The following is a 15401-nucleotide window of genomic DNA, read 5'->3' on the forward strand; positions in this document are numbered from 1 at the left end:
TTAAAGTTTAAGGTCTCTATATTCTTGCACCTGGTACCTGGGGCTGCCAGAAACCTCGAAGAAGATGAGAGTGTGTGCAGGACCAGCCCTGTCTTTGGCCGGAGGGCAAAGGGGGCTTCCGGGGCGGCAGCCACCTGGCCCGCCCCCTCCGGCCCCGCCCGCTTCAGCTAGGCGCGGTGATTCATTCCCTGCTTTGCCCGGGGGCCCCCTTCCCGACCAGACGGCGGGACAAACGGCTGCCTGTGCAGCGACCTCGAACTCGTGAGCCAGAAAACAGAGCTTCTGCGTCCAGTACAACACCATGGCGGACTCTGAGCGCCTCTCGGCCCCTGGCTGCTGGTTAGCCTGCACCAGCTTCTTGCGCACCAAAAAGGGACTTTTCCTGATTGCTGAGATCGTGAGTGTTCCGGGACTGGAGGGTGGGCGGGCTGGACTGCTCGATACTGGACTGTTCAGGTTGAGGCAGGCACGTGGCCAGGCTAGTTGGCAGTGGGGTGCAGGTGGGTGAGTTCGTGGAGGAGGATCGAAGCCAACGTGCAGGGGGTTCGGCATGGGCGAAGTAGTGGAGAGCTGATGGTGCACTGGTGAGGCGAAGAGCCTATAACTTACGTTGAGGGCTCAGCTTAGGGGCCGTAGACTCACAGTGGATGCAGAGAAGGGGTCCCGGAGAGAGTGGGAGCCTCTCTTGGCAGGGCGTGGCCGGCTGGCGGGCTGGCAACGCGCCTAAAGGCGGGTCCTGTTGGGGTGGGGTAGAACTAGTCCCCTAGGGTAGGTCGTTCCACCCTTAGCCAGCTCTCCCTTGCCAGTTTGGGACTGGATGGGAGGTCCTTAGCTCTTTGGATGGTTTTAGGGAACTTTGGTTTTCCATCCCCCTCAAAGTGGTCACTGCCTTTGGGTCACTTATAAAAGAGGTGCGGCGCCTTTAACGGAGCCCTGCCCTTCCAGTGTCAGTCTCACCCCTTCCCAAAGGGGTTGCCTGGGGAACCGCACGTCCCTCCCCTAAAGGCTGGGACTCTGGCGCCACCAGTGCTCACAAAACACCTGGCAGAGCCACTCCCCTCAGGGAAAGGGGAACTGAAGCACATAATTCTGCTCCTTTCTTACTGGGTGACCCTGGACAAGCCTTTTAACCTCTCTATGACTCAAATTTCTCATGTGTAAAATAGAATAGTACCGAGCTCATTAGATTGTTTTGATGATTAAGTGAAATAAAACATGTAAAATTCTTAGACAATGCTTGGAGAACAGTGAGCATGTGAGAGGTGTTTAGTAGTTATTGTGTGTCATTTTCCACACACCTTGAGAAAAGGAATTTTTCTCTTTCCTCCCCCACCTCTAACTCTCCCTGTTGAGTGGGCAGAACCTAGGGCCTCACACACATTAGGCAAATAAATGCTCGGTCTCAGAGCTACATCGACAGTCTTGGGAAGTGGATTTCATTTTCTTTTTCCCTCTGATGGCCACTTGAGTTTGAGGTCTCTCTTTCCTAATTTAAACCACTGTTCCTAAGCCACAGCTGATTGAGGTCTCCTGTCCCCATCTCAGATACTGTGCCTGGTGGTTTTAATTTGCTTCAGTGCTTCGACATCAGCATACTCCTCCCTGTCGGTGATCGAGATGATTTTTGCCGCTGTCTTATTTGTCTTCTACATGTGTGACCTGCACTCCAAGATATCATTCATCAACTGGCCATGGACTGTGAGAAAGGGGCCAGCATTGCAGAGGGTGGCCAGGAGGGTTGAGAAGTTGCAATGGTCTGGAGAAATCTAGGTACTGAACTGACCTTTTGTCTCCATCCACTTCACAGGACTTTTTCCGAGCCTTCATAGCAGCCATCCTCTACTTGATCACCTCCATTGTTGTCCTTGTAGATGGGAAAGGCGGCTTCAAAATCACCGCTGGGGTAAGGGCCCAAGAAGCAGATCCAAAGCACAGGAAGAAGGCTGTGAGGATTTAGGGGTTTCTGCAGGAGTATGTGAGCCACATCAAGCCAAAGTTGCTCTAGGGACTTGCAGCAAAGTCTGGCCCCAGCAATGATTTTATCTACCAAGATCATTTGCTGTAAAACACTGTCACCTGTCCGACGGGGAGACCTTTGTGACAAACACAAAAAGGCAGTCCCTTTGTCAACACATTAGGCTACTATCTGCTAGAACTTTGCCTCAAATGTAGTATGAAGCATGCTTCTACATATGAAGCAATGGGCGGTGCTGAGAGGTAACTGGGAAGATGGTGGGGTAGTAAGTATTCAGTCTTCTGGCCTTTTCCCCGATGTTCCCTGGTTTCCTAGCATAAGGCTGGAGTCATTATCCTCCATGGAGATGGATACAAGGACACAGAGGGCGAATAGATGGACCCTCTAATCCAGTCCCCTCACTCCTGTCTTCTCAGGTACTGGGTATATTTGCTACATTGCTCTTTGGCTGTGATGCGTACTTCACCTTCCCTCTAAAGCAACAAAGACATACAGCAGCCCCTACTGGTAAGAGAGAGTGTGGAGATGTTGGGGGGTGGGCGACAGCGTGCCTCTGTGTGTGTGTGTGTGTGTGTGTGTGTGTGTGTGTGTGTGTGTATACGTGTGCGCGCGCGCTTGCGCGTGTGGGCCCATGTGTGCTCTTCAGTGCATGCATGCTAAGATCAGAGAAAAGAAAAAGGGCCAGGTGTGGTAGTACACATCTTCAATCCCAGCACTCTGGAGGCAGAGTCAAGTGAATCTCTGTGAGTTCCAGGTCAGCCTGTTTTACATAGTTAGTTCCAGCACAGCTAGAGCTACATAGTGAGACCCTGTCTCTAAAAACTTGAAGGAGAAAAAAAAAAGGGGAAAAGTACCTCTTAGGGAAGGGTATGAATGCCAAATCTGACCTGTATCAATTCTTATGCCTTTTGTGCCAGTAAATATAAGTGTGTGAGCATTCCTGTCAGTCAAAATGGGCATGAGAATCTATCAGTGCTTTCTTCCTCTTGCAGACCCCACAGATGGCCCGTGATCCTCATCCATCTATCTCTGCTACCTGCAAATAGCTCCTCCATCAAAAACTTCCTCTTGCCGGGTGTGGTGGTGCATGCTTTTGATCCAAGCACTCAGGAGGCAGAGACATGTGGATCTCTGTGAGTTCGAGGCCAGCCAGGGCTACACAGTGAGACCTTGTTTCAAAAAAATACCTCTTCCTATTTCCACAACACTCCCAGCCAAATCTCTGACACCACTGAAAGTGCTTATGGTACAGGAGATTGAACCTAGAACCATCTACATATTAGGCAAACAGTCTCCACCCAGCTACATGTCCTGTAAAAGTGCCTTTGTTGGGAGAGTTTTGTCTTCCAGCCTGCCAATCAACCCTCCTAGGTGTGGCCACCTTTATGGGTGTGCCTAGGTCCCCCTTTGCTCCACAGTACCAGCAGCTGACATGAGTTGTGCTTGAACCATTCCCCCACATAAGCTACAAAATGAGTGACCCACTACAAATAACCTTTTTTCTGTGTGGGGTGAGCTGTGAAGGGCTAAATAAATAATAATAATAAAGATTGTTAAGATCTATAATGAACAAGTTAGTTTTTTGACCAAATGTACGTTAGCATCAGGAGATGGGAAACGGAGATAAAGCCATTGGAGCAAAGAAGCCAGGCCTGTTTTTTTTTTTTTTTTTGTTTGTTTTTTTTAAACAACAATTGAATTGTTTCACTAATACAAACAGAAGGTGGAACCGGGACCCTGACTTAGTTTAGGGGAATCATCTTTACACTGACTGGATAGTGGAGTTCCTGCTAAAGCTGCCTGCCTTCAAGCCACAATGCAGTTTTTGTCTCGCATTTGACGGGGCATCACTGGGTGAGACACCTGGACAAGTGGCGGGGCTGAGGAGTTAAAGGTTTCAGTTGCAGTGTCCTGAGTGGTCCTGGACCTGCACAGGTGAGGAGGCAGTGGGATACGTTCCCCTAGGAAGAAACCATCATCCTCAGAGGACTCTGAACTGGGGCTAGAGGGTGAGCTGGAACAGGATCCTGAATCTGAACCCGATCCCGTGTTACATCGATGGTGGCCGTGTCTGCCTGGACGGTGGTGGTGATGGCGGCTCCCGCGGGGTCGGTGTCTCCTTCGGCGGTGGCGGCAGCTGGGGGCCCTGGGTGGAGGACTTCGTGGCCTGCGGCGCTGGGCTGGAGGTGCACTCAGGGTTCGTCGTGGACCTCCCTCAGACACCAAAGGGTCTCGAAAACTGACTCGCGGGGTACTTTGGCGACCAAAGGCATTATCATTTGAGTGCAGGGCAGGATGTCCAGGAGTTTCTGTGGGTGGCTCAGGAGCACCGCGGAGCCCCAGCTCAGGCATAGAGTGACGGTGGGGGGCTCCTCTCAGAAAGCTGGAGGGCTCCTCGGGGCCTGCAGCTATAAAAAGAAAGAAGACTCCTGGTATCTGCCTGCTGTGTCTGGTGCTTACTTGAGGGAATATTCATGAATGCCTTCTTCCCTCTAGCAGGACTGGGAAGCAGAGCCTGTGTCAGAGATGGAATACCCCAAAGTTTGACTGTTAGTGCAGGCTTTAGATGGAGAGAAGGGTAGGAAGTAAATTAGCATGAGTAGGGAAGGTTTGGAGGGGGGGGTTGTGGTCCAGGAATGGGGTGATGGCCAGAAGGGCACATTTCAAAGGCTTGAGTAGATTTGGTTTGAGATAGAATGAATGAAGCCCGGCGTTGGTGACACATATCTTTAATCGTAGCACTCAAAAGGGAGGCGGAGGCAGGCAGATCTCTGAGTTCGAGACCAGTCTGGTCTACAAGAGCTAGTTCCAGGACAGCCTCCAAAGCAATACAGAGAAACCCTATTTCGAAAACAAAAACAAAAAGAGAGACAGAGAAACAGAATGAATGGGACTTGGAGAGATTGCTCAGCTGTTAAAGGCTAGGCTCACAACCAAAAATATAAGAGACAGAATGAATGGGAGTCTGGGTACAGTGGGTGGAGGATGACCAGTTGGAGGAAATGAGGGAAGTACTTGAGCTCAAGATGGGACCAGCTGAAGTGTCCTATGGGCTCTGTACAGGTGCAGGGCGGACCCAGGGTTCAGCAGATAGGTGGAGTTAGGGCTAGAGACTAGGCCTGAAATGGCATGGAGGAGAAGAGTCCCAGCTATTTGGGAGTCAGGATGCTTCAGGGAAAGACTGGGCAGCCCAGGAAAGGCAGGGCGGAATCAGGACTCACCAGGCTCTGCCTTGGTGCAGGTGCCTTTGCTGGCTGTCTCGGATGTCCCCTCCACAGCAGCTGGGAAAGAAGCCGTGGAAGCTGTGAGCGGTGCTGTGACTGTGCCACTCCAGCTCCGGCGGCCAGGCCCTGGGGCAGTGCTCTCAGCCCCGAGGCTGCAGGCTCGGGAACAGAAGATTAGGCCACGGCGTGGCAGGAAAGGGCGGCCCAGCAGAGCTCGACCACAGCGGCTACAGCAGAAACAGCGATCTGAAGCGTGCCAGTGTTGGCCCTCATAAGCCATCTGGCCCTGGTCCAGGCCTGTGGAGACCAACACGAGTAGGAAAACTGAGGCAGCACCCATTGGCTTTCCCTCTTAGGTGGGCTCTTAGGAAGAGGTGGGGGAGTTGAGGTTGGGTAGTCTGACTTTCCGCCCCACTCCCAGAAGAGGCCCTTTCCTTGGAGGAAGCAGATAACACGAGATTTGGCCCTCATCTTCCTTATCTCTTAGAGAGGGGCTGGCAATAATGGTGCCTTCTCATCTTTCCTAGGGTGTTCATTTAAAGAGCATGGATGGGCACTGAGCTCTAGTATGCGGGTATTAGGGGTGGCAGTCAGCTTCAGGTAGGAGGCAAATGGAAGGCTGGATCTGAAAAGATTTGGTGGGAAAGAAGGCAGTTTTAGAAGGTAGGGTGCCCTGGAATGTAGGATTTGCGGTAGGATGAAGGAGGACAGTGGAAAAGAATAGAGCATAGCTCTGAGCAGTAAAGGCTTCCCTTTTAGAGTGCTAAAATCGGGGTGCTTTGTAGGTGTATTTAGGTGTGTATGGGGGACTGATGGGTAGGTGGAGTTTAGAAGCATGCGTATGAGCTCAGTGGTAGAAAATCTGTTGAGCATGTTGGAAACCCCGGCCCTGAGTCCCATCTCCAGCAGCAAAGGAAGAGGGGAGGGTAGGAGGAAGGAGAAGGAGGAAGATAAGGGAGAGAGCAAAACTGAGTGGGGAGTGGAGCCATAGCCTAGCTGTTCATCACACCCCTCTGTCCTGTCTCATCACCTTTACCCACCGATGTGTTCCCCACAGCCATCACAGTACTCTGCATGGCGGGCCTCATAGCAGGCGCAGCAGTGGGGGCGGCTCTGTCGCATGACATAGCGCTGCCCTCCCAGTGAAGCTTCACACTCGAAACAGCAGAAGTGACCCATGTGCCAGTGCCGGCCCTCGGCCTCCGTACATTCAGGAGAGAAGATGATCTGCAGGGCATAGATCACCTGGGGCTGTCAGAAGAGCTTGCTTCTGCCTCTGTTCACCCTCCACTCCCACCTCTGGCCAGGGAGGAACAAACCTCATCGCATGCTTGGCAGCGAGGACGCAGGCATTCAGCATGGTGGCGCCCACAGTAGACCTTGCCAGCATGGTAGAAGTAGATGAGATCAACCAGCAGCTCCTGGCATGTGGTACACACAAAGCACTGAGGGTGCCAGCAGGCACCGAGGCCGGCTCGACTGGCAAATACCGCAATGTCCCCACCTCCGATCTGTTTTCCACACTGCCAAATGACAGACACCATCCCAGTCACCAAGATGGTCAGATGGATGGGGTCAGCCAAGCATGTGACAACTTGAACCTCTCCCATGGTGAACCTTTGTATATTTTTAATGACAAGGTCTCATGTAGCCCAGGATGGTTCCGAATTCAATACACAGCTGTGGCTGGCCTTGAACCCCTGGTTCTCCAGTAACTAGCACCACTTATGGGATACATTTGACATAGTTCTCACTCACAAAGAGGAGAGGGGACACATAAGGGACTGATTCTACTCATAGGAAAACCATAAAGACCAGCCTTAACTGTCGTGGGTGGCCTTACAGGCAACCCTTCCTTTAGGTGGCTGGGGAAAATCTTAAGCTGGATCCAGAAGAGGTTTTAAAGTGACAGTCTCCACCCACAGAGGTCTCAGGTTCCTACTCACCAGGAACAGCCTTGGAAACAAATTTCACCAATTGAGGAGGGCTCTATCCAAGGATTTAGGTTCTGCCACTGTACATCAATTTATTATTTGTTGTTGTTATTAATTTGTATCATTGGGGATCGGCTTGTAAGTCAGTTCTTTGTTTTGAGATGAGGGTCTTACTATGTGTCCTGGGCTGTCCTAGAACTCTGAACAATCCTTCTGACACAGCCTCCCAAGTGTTGAGATTACAAGCGTGAGCCACCATGCCCAGCTAGGTGGGTCAGATTTTAATAACAAGTTCTGATCACAAGAAGACCAGAGAGACAGCCCCTGCTCCATGCACTCTGCATGGAGAAGAGGAAACCACAGAAATATACATCAAGGCCTTCTTAGAGACAACTTGGACCCAACAGTGGTGTCTACGGGACAGGTCCTATTCATCAGAGGGCTCTAGAGGTACCCCACTGGGTTTTAAGTAGCAGGCCTCAGGGACTTCATTTGCTGAGGCCCTCTATAACTCACCTCCTCACAGATGGCCCCAGTAATGGTCACTGGGAAGATTCGAACAGTGCCACGTCCCAGATTCTCCCGCTTGCGCTGCTGGCTGAAGGCTCGCAACTCTTTCTTCTCCTCCTCTTCCAGGGCGGTGCAGTACTGTGCCTGGGGAGAGGAGGAATCTTCTAGACTTTATCCATGTTCATGGAGTTTACTTCTAGCATATACACACACACACACACACACACACACACACACACACACACATATATATATACATATATATATATATATATACATATACATATATATATATATATATATATATATATATATATATATGGTGCCACCTCTTGGAAATACCCCTTTTCTCTCAAGGCTTAGTTATGTTTGGTCAAGGAATGTCCCCTTCTTCCCCAGACCTTCCACTTCAGCTCAGCTCACTTTTCTTCGCTGACCCTGCCCACTTTTTCTCAGTCACCATGAATTTGCCCAAGCTGTACCCCACTCCTGGTATGCCCACCCTGTCTCCGCTCCTCACCTCACTGTCATGTGGGGGCAGCTGGTGCAGCAGCTGCTTTATCCTGTATTTCTCCCCAGGACTGTTGACATAGGGGACCTTGTCCTCTGGGAGGCAGCTGAAAAATTGGTAAACCTGGGGGGGGGGGACATGGAAGGGTGAGAGAAGAAGACAATTACAGTTAGGGGTGAGTCAGGATACAGTGTGGCCATAGGTCCCTAGTTCTATGGGAAAATTAAAATCACCTGAAGGCCACATCTGATGCCATCCTCTTTCCCAAAGCCCCGGAACTGTTGAAGTGAACCACAGAGCAAACCTACAAGCCCTGCTTCCTTCTTCCCCTTATAGCCAAACTTCTCAAAAGCATTCCCAGGCGTTCCACTTCCTCTGTTCCCATTGTTTCTTGAGCCCACTCCAGTCAGGCTTCTGGCCCTGCCCACCTGCAAAGCTGTTAAGGTCACTGGGGATGGCTGCGCTGTGAAAATCATTGTTCAGGTCTTAGTCCTCATTGGCTAGACCAACAGTAGCAGTTCCAGTAGTAGCAATCTCCAGCTGATTACTCTCCCTTCCTGAAAACAGTTCCTTCCTTTGGCCCCCAGAATACCACATAGCCCTGGTTTCCTTCCTTCGTCACTGGAGGCTGTCTCATCCTTTACATTGTTCCTCAACTAGTGGGCCCCTGAATATGGAGTGGTTATGGGGCTTAGTCCTTTGTCCTCTTGCCTATGTGTATACGCACCTTGGAAACTGCATGCACCTTCATGGCTGTGACTATCATCTGTTGCCTAAGGTGTCACCCATGAAGTCCTGTGACCTCTCCTCAAGTCTTAGGCAATTTGGCTATCTAGTTAGAATCACCAACTGTTGACTCAAACTTACTCTCAATATGTAGTTCTTGATGGTTTGGACCTTGCTATTTAGATCAGGCTGGCCTCAGCTTCCTGAGTGCTGAGAACACAGGCATGCACTACCACGCCTAGTTTGCCTTGGCTTTTTTCATACTATTTAATTCATCCATTCATCTTTAAGTTAATCTTTCACTCTTCACTCTCAACTCCTCACTAACCATTACTGAATATATACTGAATATATGTACACACACATATATATATATAGACATGTATACATATATGTAAATATTGTGATATGTTCCCACTATGTAACCCTAGCTGTCCTGAAACTTTATGTTGACCAGGTTGGCCTTGAAGTCACAGCAATCTACCTGCCTCAACATCCTGAGTGTTGGGAGTAACGGCCTGTGAAACCATGTCTTGCTTTCAATTTCCTTTCTTCATTTCTTTCTTTTTTTTTTCTCCCTAGACAGGGTTTCTCTGTGTAGTCCTAGCTGTCCTGGACAAAGCTCTGTAGACCAGGCTGGCCTCAAACTCAAAGATCTGGCTGCCTCTGCCTTGCTCAATTTCTTAAAGCCTGGGATTTGTTAAGTAGCCTAGCCTGGGCTGGGCCACGTAGTGAGTTCCACACCAATCAAGGGATATAAAGCCCTGTTTCAGAAAATCCTGTGCAAACAACAAAAGATAAGGTATCCAGAATTGAAGCTGGGAGGTATCACACACTCACTGGTAGTGTAGCTGCCTAGCATGTGCAAAGGCACGATATGCTATTCCTAGCACTTACGTATTTCCAAAAACGAGCCTCACTCAGCAGTCACCCACAGTATTGGCAGTTTCCTGCTCACTAGCCCTCTTTTCACCCTCAGAACTACAGGCTGCTATAGCAGCCAGATACACCATTACCTAATAAGACATGTCCCTCTTCTTTTCACAACCCTCTTGAGCCCTTCCCTTCATTCAGAGCAAAGTTCTCCCTATGACCCCCCAGTCCCTCTGACCTTTCCTCTATTTTTTTTTTTTTTTTGAGACAGGGTTTCTCTGTAGCTTTGGAGCCTGTCCTGGAACTAGCTCCTTAGACCAGGCTGGTCTCGAACTCACAGAGATCCACCTGCTTCTGCCTCCAGAGTGCTGGGACCCTCTGACTTTCCTACAACCACTCTCACTTGGCTCACTCTGCTCCTGCTGCACTGGTCTCCTCACATTTCCTCACACACATGTGCCAAGCACATCCTGCCTCTGCGCTCTCTACTCACTCTGCCCGGACTGTGCCAACCTCAGATTTCTGCAAAGCTCATCTCTTCACCTTCTTCAGGGCCACGCCGACAGGGCTTGCCTAGATAATCTATTTATAATCTTTCCCTCCCTCCCTCTCTTCCCCCAACTTTCTTTTTTTATTCCATAGCCCTTCTACCACCTGCTGCAAGTCATCCCTCTCCATCTGAGAGTTCCATATTTGAGGGTTTAATTCATCGTATGTATGTATGTATGTATGTATGTATGTATGTATGTATGTATATACGTACGTATGTATGTTTGAGACAGGATTTCTCTGTGAAGTCTTGGCTGTCCTGGAACTCACTCTGTAGACCAGGCTGGCCTTGAACTCACAGAGGTCTGCCTGCCTCTGCCTCCTGAGTGCTGGGATTAAAGGCTTGTGCCACCACTGACTCGCAAACGATGATAATTTTAAAAGATCCATATGAACTGAACATCTATCTGCAGATTTTTTTCTTGCTGTTATTGTTATTTTTGTTAAAGATAGGGTCTTATTATTAGCCCTGGTTGGCCTGGTATTTTATACAGCCTTGAACTTGTGGCAATCCTTCTGCTTCAGCCTCCCCAGTGCTGAGATTACAGGCATGTATCACCACACCTAACTATTTTTTCCTGAACACTATGTTTTTTTCTGGTTCTGGGCTTGAGTCCAAGGCCTTGCAAATGCCTTGCACAACAGAGTTACAACCCAAGCCCATAAATAACAGAACTACTAATAGCATTTACAGAATATCAAGTATTATAATCTAGAGATTTAAAGCATATGGGAAGATGTTTGTAGGTTCTATACAAATAGTATGACATTTTACATAAGGCATAGGTTATATATATTACTACTCAATTTTATGTAAAAGTCGAGCATCCTTGGATTTTGGTATTCCCATGTAGGAAAATAAGTGTCTGCTTGCATGTGCATCTGTTGTGTTTTAGTGCTGGGATTGGAACCCAGAGCCAAATGCATGCTAGGACAAATGCTCTATCCACACCCCCAGCCTTTGTTTTATGGTTTCTTTACTGTCCTCAGTGCCTAGACATGTCTGACATACACTAAGTGCTCAGTAACAATTGAATGAATGCATCCATGGTGATGTGAGGAAGTGCTGAGATATAGTCTGGAGTAAAGGATAGGATAGAAATGGGGCTGCAGAGATGATTTAGTGGTTAAAAAGTGCTCTCTTGCTCATCTACAGAACTGGAATTCAATTCCCAGTACACACACGACAGCTGACAACCCCCTATAACCACTTCCAAGGGATCTGATACCCTCTTGGGGCCTCTTCGGGCACCCATACATAACTGGCGTGTACACACACACACAAACACACACACACACACCCCTTTATAAAAGAGAAAAGAAATGTGATGAAAAGTGAACACAGAGGAAATGGCCCAGGGATCACTCAGAACAGCGAGACACTGATAGTTGAACCACACTCCAGAATTACTCCATAAAAAGTTTGCACTCAAATGCATATGTGGCCGCATATGTGTGCACCCACTGGAAAATGAGAGTGGGTGGCCAGCCTTTGGTCACCTGCTCTGGCTTAAGGCCAGGGGGTACCCAGGCATACTCCTCTGAGGCACAGCCCGAGTCGTCATCAGAAATGGAGTGGCGTTGGAAGTCTGAGATAAGCCGGCACATGATGCGCTCCAGGTCCACAGGCACAGTGTGTACTGCATGCTCCTCCCGTGGGCATTTGCAGTGCTGGCAGATCTTTCTGTGAGAGTCAGGGTAAGAGTCAGTTACTAAGGAGGTGCCCATCCAGATCCCTGGGAAGTCCAGGTCCGGCACAAGGGCAGGACATGTGGATTAACACCAAATGGCTCAGAGTTGGAAGAGAGCTCTGTGCCTGGGGCCAGGGCTGACAGGAGTTGGGGCTAAGCCAAGGTCTGACTTTGCTTGTGACTAGGCCATGGGACACTGGCTGTGCCAGGCTCAGCTTCTGGATGATGACAGGTCTGGAACACAGGGACCTACTGGACTGGGGGTTGGGCTGAGATCCGGGTTGCAGGATATTAAGGGTTGGGCCTTTGCCTAACTCTGCCAGAATCTGGTGGGTCAGATTCTCTGGGCAGCAGGGGTGGGACTCCAGAATTTCCTCAGGCGAAAGATTCTGTTCTCTGTGGGCTAATTACTTCTGGAAGCAGGTCTTGTGTTGAGACCCTGAATTTGTGTATAGGGGAAGTGGGGACAAGACTGTGAGTGAGTCTGGGGGACTATGGGCTCTTGGACTTTGGGTGCAAGGCTCTAATAAGGGAGAACACTGGGCCTGGGAGAAAAGTTCTGAAACTAAGAAGGGGGCTGAGGGAGTTTGAGGAAGGGGCTAGAAAAGCTCTAGAGATGGGACTCAGACTTGGAAGAAGACTCTTTTGGGGGTCAGGGCTGTGTAACTCTCCCGGGAGCAGGTCTCTTGGGAATGAGTCTGGGGGTAGGGCTCTGGAATGGATTTTGAGGTTCCTTTCCCAACTCTGCTCTGTGGGTGGAGCTCGAGCCTCAGGGCGGGGCTCTGACAAAGGCTGGGGTCCCTTACCTCCAGCCGTGCAGCAGGAAACCTGGGCACTGTTCCCTGCAGGAATTGCAAGGCTGACCATGTGCAGGGTCCTCAGCTTCCGGAGGCTGTATTGGGTGGGGACAGATGAAAGGCGAAATCAGGTGCGGGGGAATAGGGAGGGAAAAGTCAACGCCTGTTCCTGCACTCCCAGGCTAGCAACCGCAGGCTGGGGCCTGTCTCACTGGGGGCAGCATTGGGCAGGCTGAGGCCGCGCCTGGAGCGCGGGGGAGGAGGAAACAGCCAAACCGGAGGCAGGGCACTGAGACCACTTTCCTGTATGCTCCTTTTCAGTGAATCCTCCAGTGTGGGCTGGTCTGCCCTTCTCTAGTTCCCAGACAGGTCTTTCAGAGAGAGAGAGAGAGTCCTCTCCCTACCAGAGCAGGGTCCCTGATGTGTTATTCCCTCTCAGGTCTCATTCTCACACCTTCAACATCCAGTTCCACTTGGTAGGCATCTGCTAGCCCATCCTTCCCAGAGTTCCCTCATGAACTGTGGGCGATGCCCTTCCCTAAGAAGTTCTGCTGCCCCACCCCCAAACCCTGGCTCCATCTCCCTACCTGAGGAACTGAGGAGTGCCTATCCTTGGGACCACAGGACGTCCCTGATCTATCCAGAAAGCACCAAGGAATCTTTGCCTTTACCCATCATATTTTAGGACTATTATCTTCTTTGGTCCAGATGATTCCACCTTTCCTGGTTAGAGATCTCTCAAAAAAAAAAAAAAAAAAAAAAAAGAGCGGAAATCCTCCTATCAAGAAGTCAAAAACTTCCAGGCTCTGATGGAAGCCTGCAATACTTACTACACTAAATCTTAGTTCATTGACTCTTGGTACTGAAGAATGAAGAACCCCGACTCTCATTTTACAGTCCCTGTATGAGGTCTTATTTACAAACTCAGGATGTTCCTGCTCCACTTAAAATCCCAAGACCCTATTTTTTTTTTTTAACTTTGGGATTAATTCACAAGAAAGGGGGTGTCCCCAGATTGCAGCGACGATAAAAAGCGTGAGGTGTGTTAGGGAGTTGAGCCAGCATATCTACACGTTTCTGCATCCACGAGTGTGCTTTGGTCCCAGAGCCCAAGTCTAGGAAAGCTGGGGAAGGGAATTTCCAGGCTCTCCTTGGGATGCCTCTCTTCTGTCCCAGTGCCTTTCCCCCTCACCCGGGCCTCAGTTTACCCCTGCCACCCCCTCCCCGCCCTTGAGCCCTGCTCACCGCACGCCCGGAGCGGCGCCTCCGGGACCCACGCGCGAACATGGCGCGCCTAGACAGAGTCAAGACCAGCTGGGTCAGGCGATTGGAGTCCTCCGGGCCGCCCGCCAGGCCATGGCGCGTCCGGCCTGGCAGCTCTGTTCCGTAAACTTGACTCCAGTGTGGGAGGAGCACGCGTCTTAGGGCCCGCCCCCCGGCCTGTAGTGTCTAAGTCACCAGGCTGTCCTCAAGTGAAAGGTAAGTGAGTACCTTGCTGGAAAACCTGCAGTTGGAGTTCATCCCAGGGCTAGAGCCAGAGCAGGCTTAACCTCTAGTGTCCCTCAGTGCCACACAGCCTTTAAAGTTCGAAAGCTGGAAGAGGGTGGAGTTGGACCTGGCCACATGATTAGAGTGGTACACTAGAGTGCTTGCTTGGACGAGTAGTGTCGATTTATCTTTGGGGTACAGTGGTCAAAGCCACCTCTCGGTCCCTTCCCAGAGGCCCACCCTCTCTCTCTTTCTCTCTCTCTTTCAGGATAACTGTTAAAAGAATGGTCCCAACCTCACATTCAGTCCTAGCTGGTGCTCTGTGGCTCTCCCGGTCCTGCTAGACCTATTCCATTTTCAGAGTCAGACCTGGGGTTTACGTGGAGGAGACTAAAGTCACTGGCCAGGTCCTGAGCCCTGATCCACATCTTTCCAAGACATCCATCTCCAGTCACTGTGCCCACCAACCCCAGCCCAACGATGTAGGTCTTAGAGCCTTCCTTCCTGCTCCCTGACTTTTCTATAGCCAGGTAGATCTCGATTTTCCTGAGCTCACTTCCAGATCTGGGTCTCTCATTCCTGCTCTTGGCCTTGGGGCTAGAAGGGGTCAAGTATTAGCAGCCACAACTCAGAACTCAGGCGCCCAAGTGGAGTCGAGTGCAGTCTTTAATTAGGTATGAGACAGCAACAACGGGTCAGGCAGGCCTTTCATCTTGGGCACCCAGGAACTCCCCCCTCTATCCCTAACCCCAGTACACACACAGCCCTGTCACTTCCTGACCCTTGTCCAGGGAGAAACTGGGGTTAGGGAAGGGGTTAATCAGTCTCCCCCACCTGGTAGGTCCTTAGTTCTACTGCTTAGGCTGAGGCAAGAAAAAGGAGATAGCTACCACAGGACCTGAAGGGTTCAGAAACAAGGGCTTGGGTAGGACGAAGTCTTGCAGAGTCTCCCTAGTCAGGGAGGCCTTGAGAATTTGAGAAGACTTCACTGGGACCAGGAAGGGTGGTGGCTAAGGGATCATCATCAGCATGAGGGCCACACCCTAGAAAGACTTGATGGCCAGCAATTGGACATCGACCAGTGCTAACCTAGAGACTGAAATACTTTGTAGGCAAGGCTTCA

At 50.3% G+C, this 15401-nt stretch overlaps 2 protein-coding genes across 2 annotated transcripts; one reads left to right on the plus strand and one right to left on the minus strand.

Moving 5' to 3' along the window:
* Window positions 1–180: 180 nt before the first annotated feature.
* On the plus strand, window positions 181–3647 carry Plp2 (proteolipid protein 2). The gene is made up of 5 exons (XM_051179382.1): window positions 181–397; window positions 1546–1698; window positions 1808–1903; window positions 2392–2482; window positions 2968–3647. Exons 1-5 carry the CDS (start codon window positions 302–304, stop codon window positions 2985–2987), a joined length of 456 nt encoding a protein of 151 aa, XP_051035339.1. The 5' UTR covers window positions 181–301; the 3' UTR covers window positions 2988–3647.
* Window positions 3596–14131, minus strand: Prickle3 (prickle planar cell polarity protein 3). The gene is made up of 9 exons (XM_051179381.1): window positions 14036–14131; window positions 12800–12885; window positions 11803–11986; window positions 8164–8277; window positions 7650–7787; window positions 6519–6722; window positions 6240–6426; window positions 5197–5496; window positions 3596–4383 (listed from the first exon to the last, which is right to left on the minus strand). Exons 1-9 carry the CDS (start codon window positions 14075–14077, stop codon window positions 3782–3784), a joined length of 1857 nt encoding a protein of 618 aa, XP_051035338.1. The 5' UTR covers window positions 14078–14131; the 3' UTR covers window positions 3596–3781.
* Between the last annotated feature and the right edge of the window lie 1270 nt (window positions 14132–15401).

The sequence above is a fragment of the Phodopus roborovskii genome, unplaced genomic scaffold (assembly GCF_943737965.1).
Source record: "Phodopus roborovskii unplaced genomic scaffold, PHOROB, whole genome shotgun sequence".
In the NCBI taxonomy this organism is placed as follows: Eukaryota; Metazoa; Chordata; class Mammalia; order Rodentia; family Cricetidae; genus Phodopus; species Phodopus roborovskii.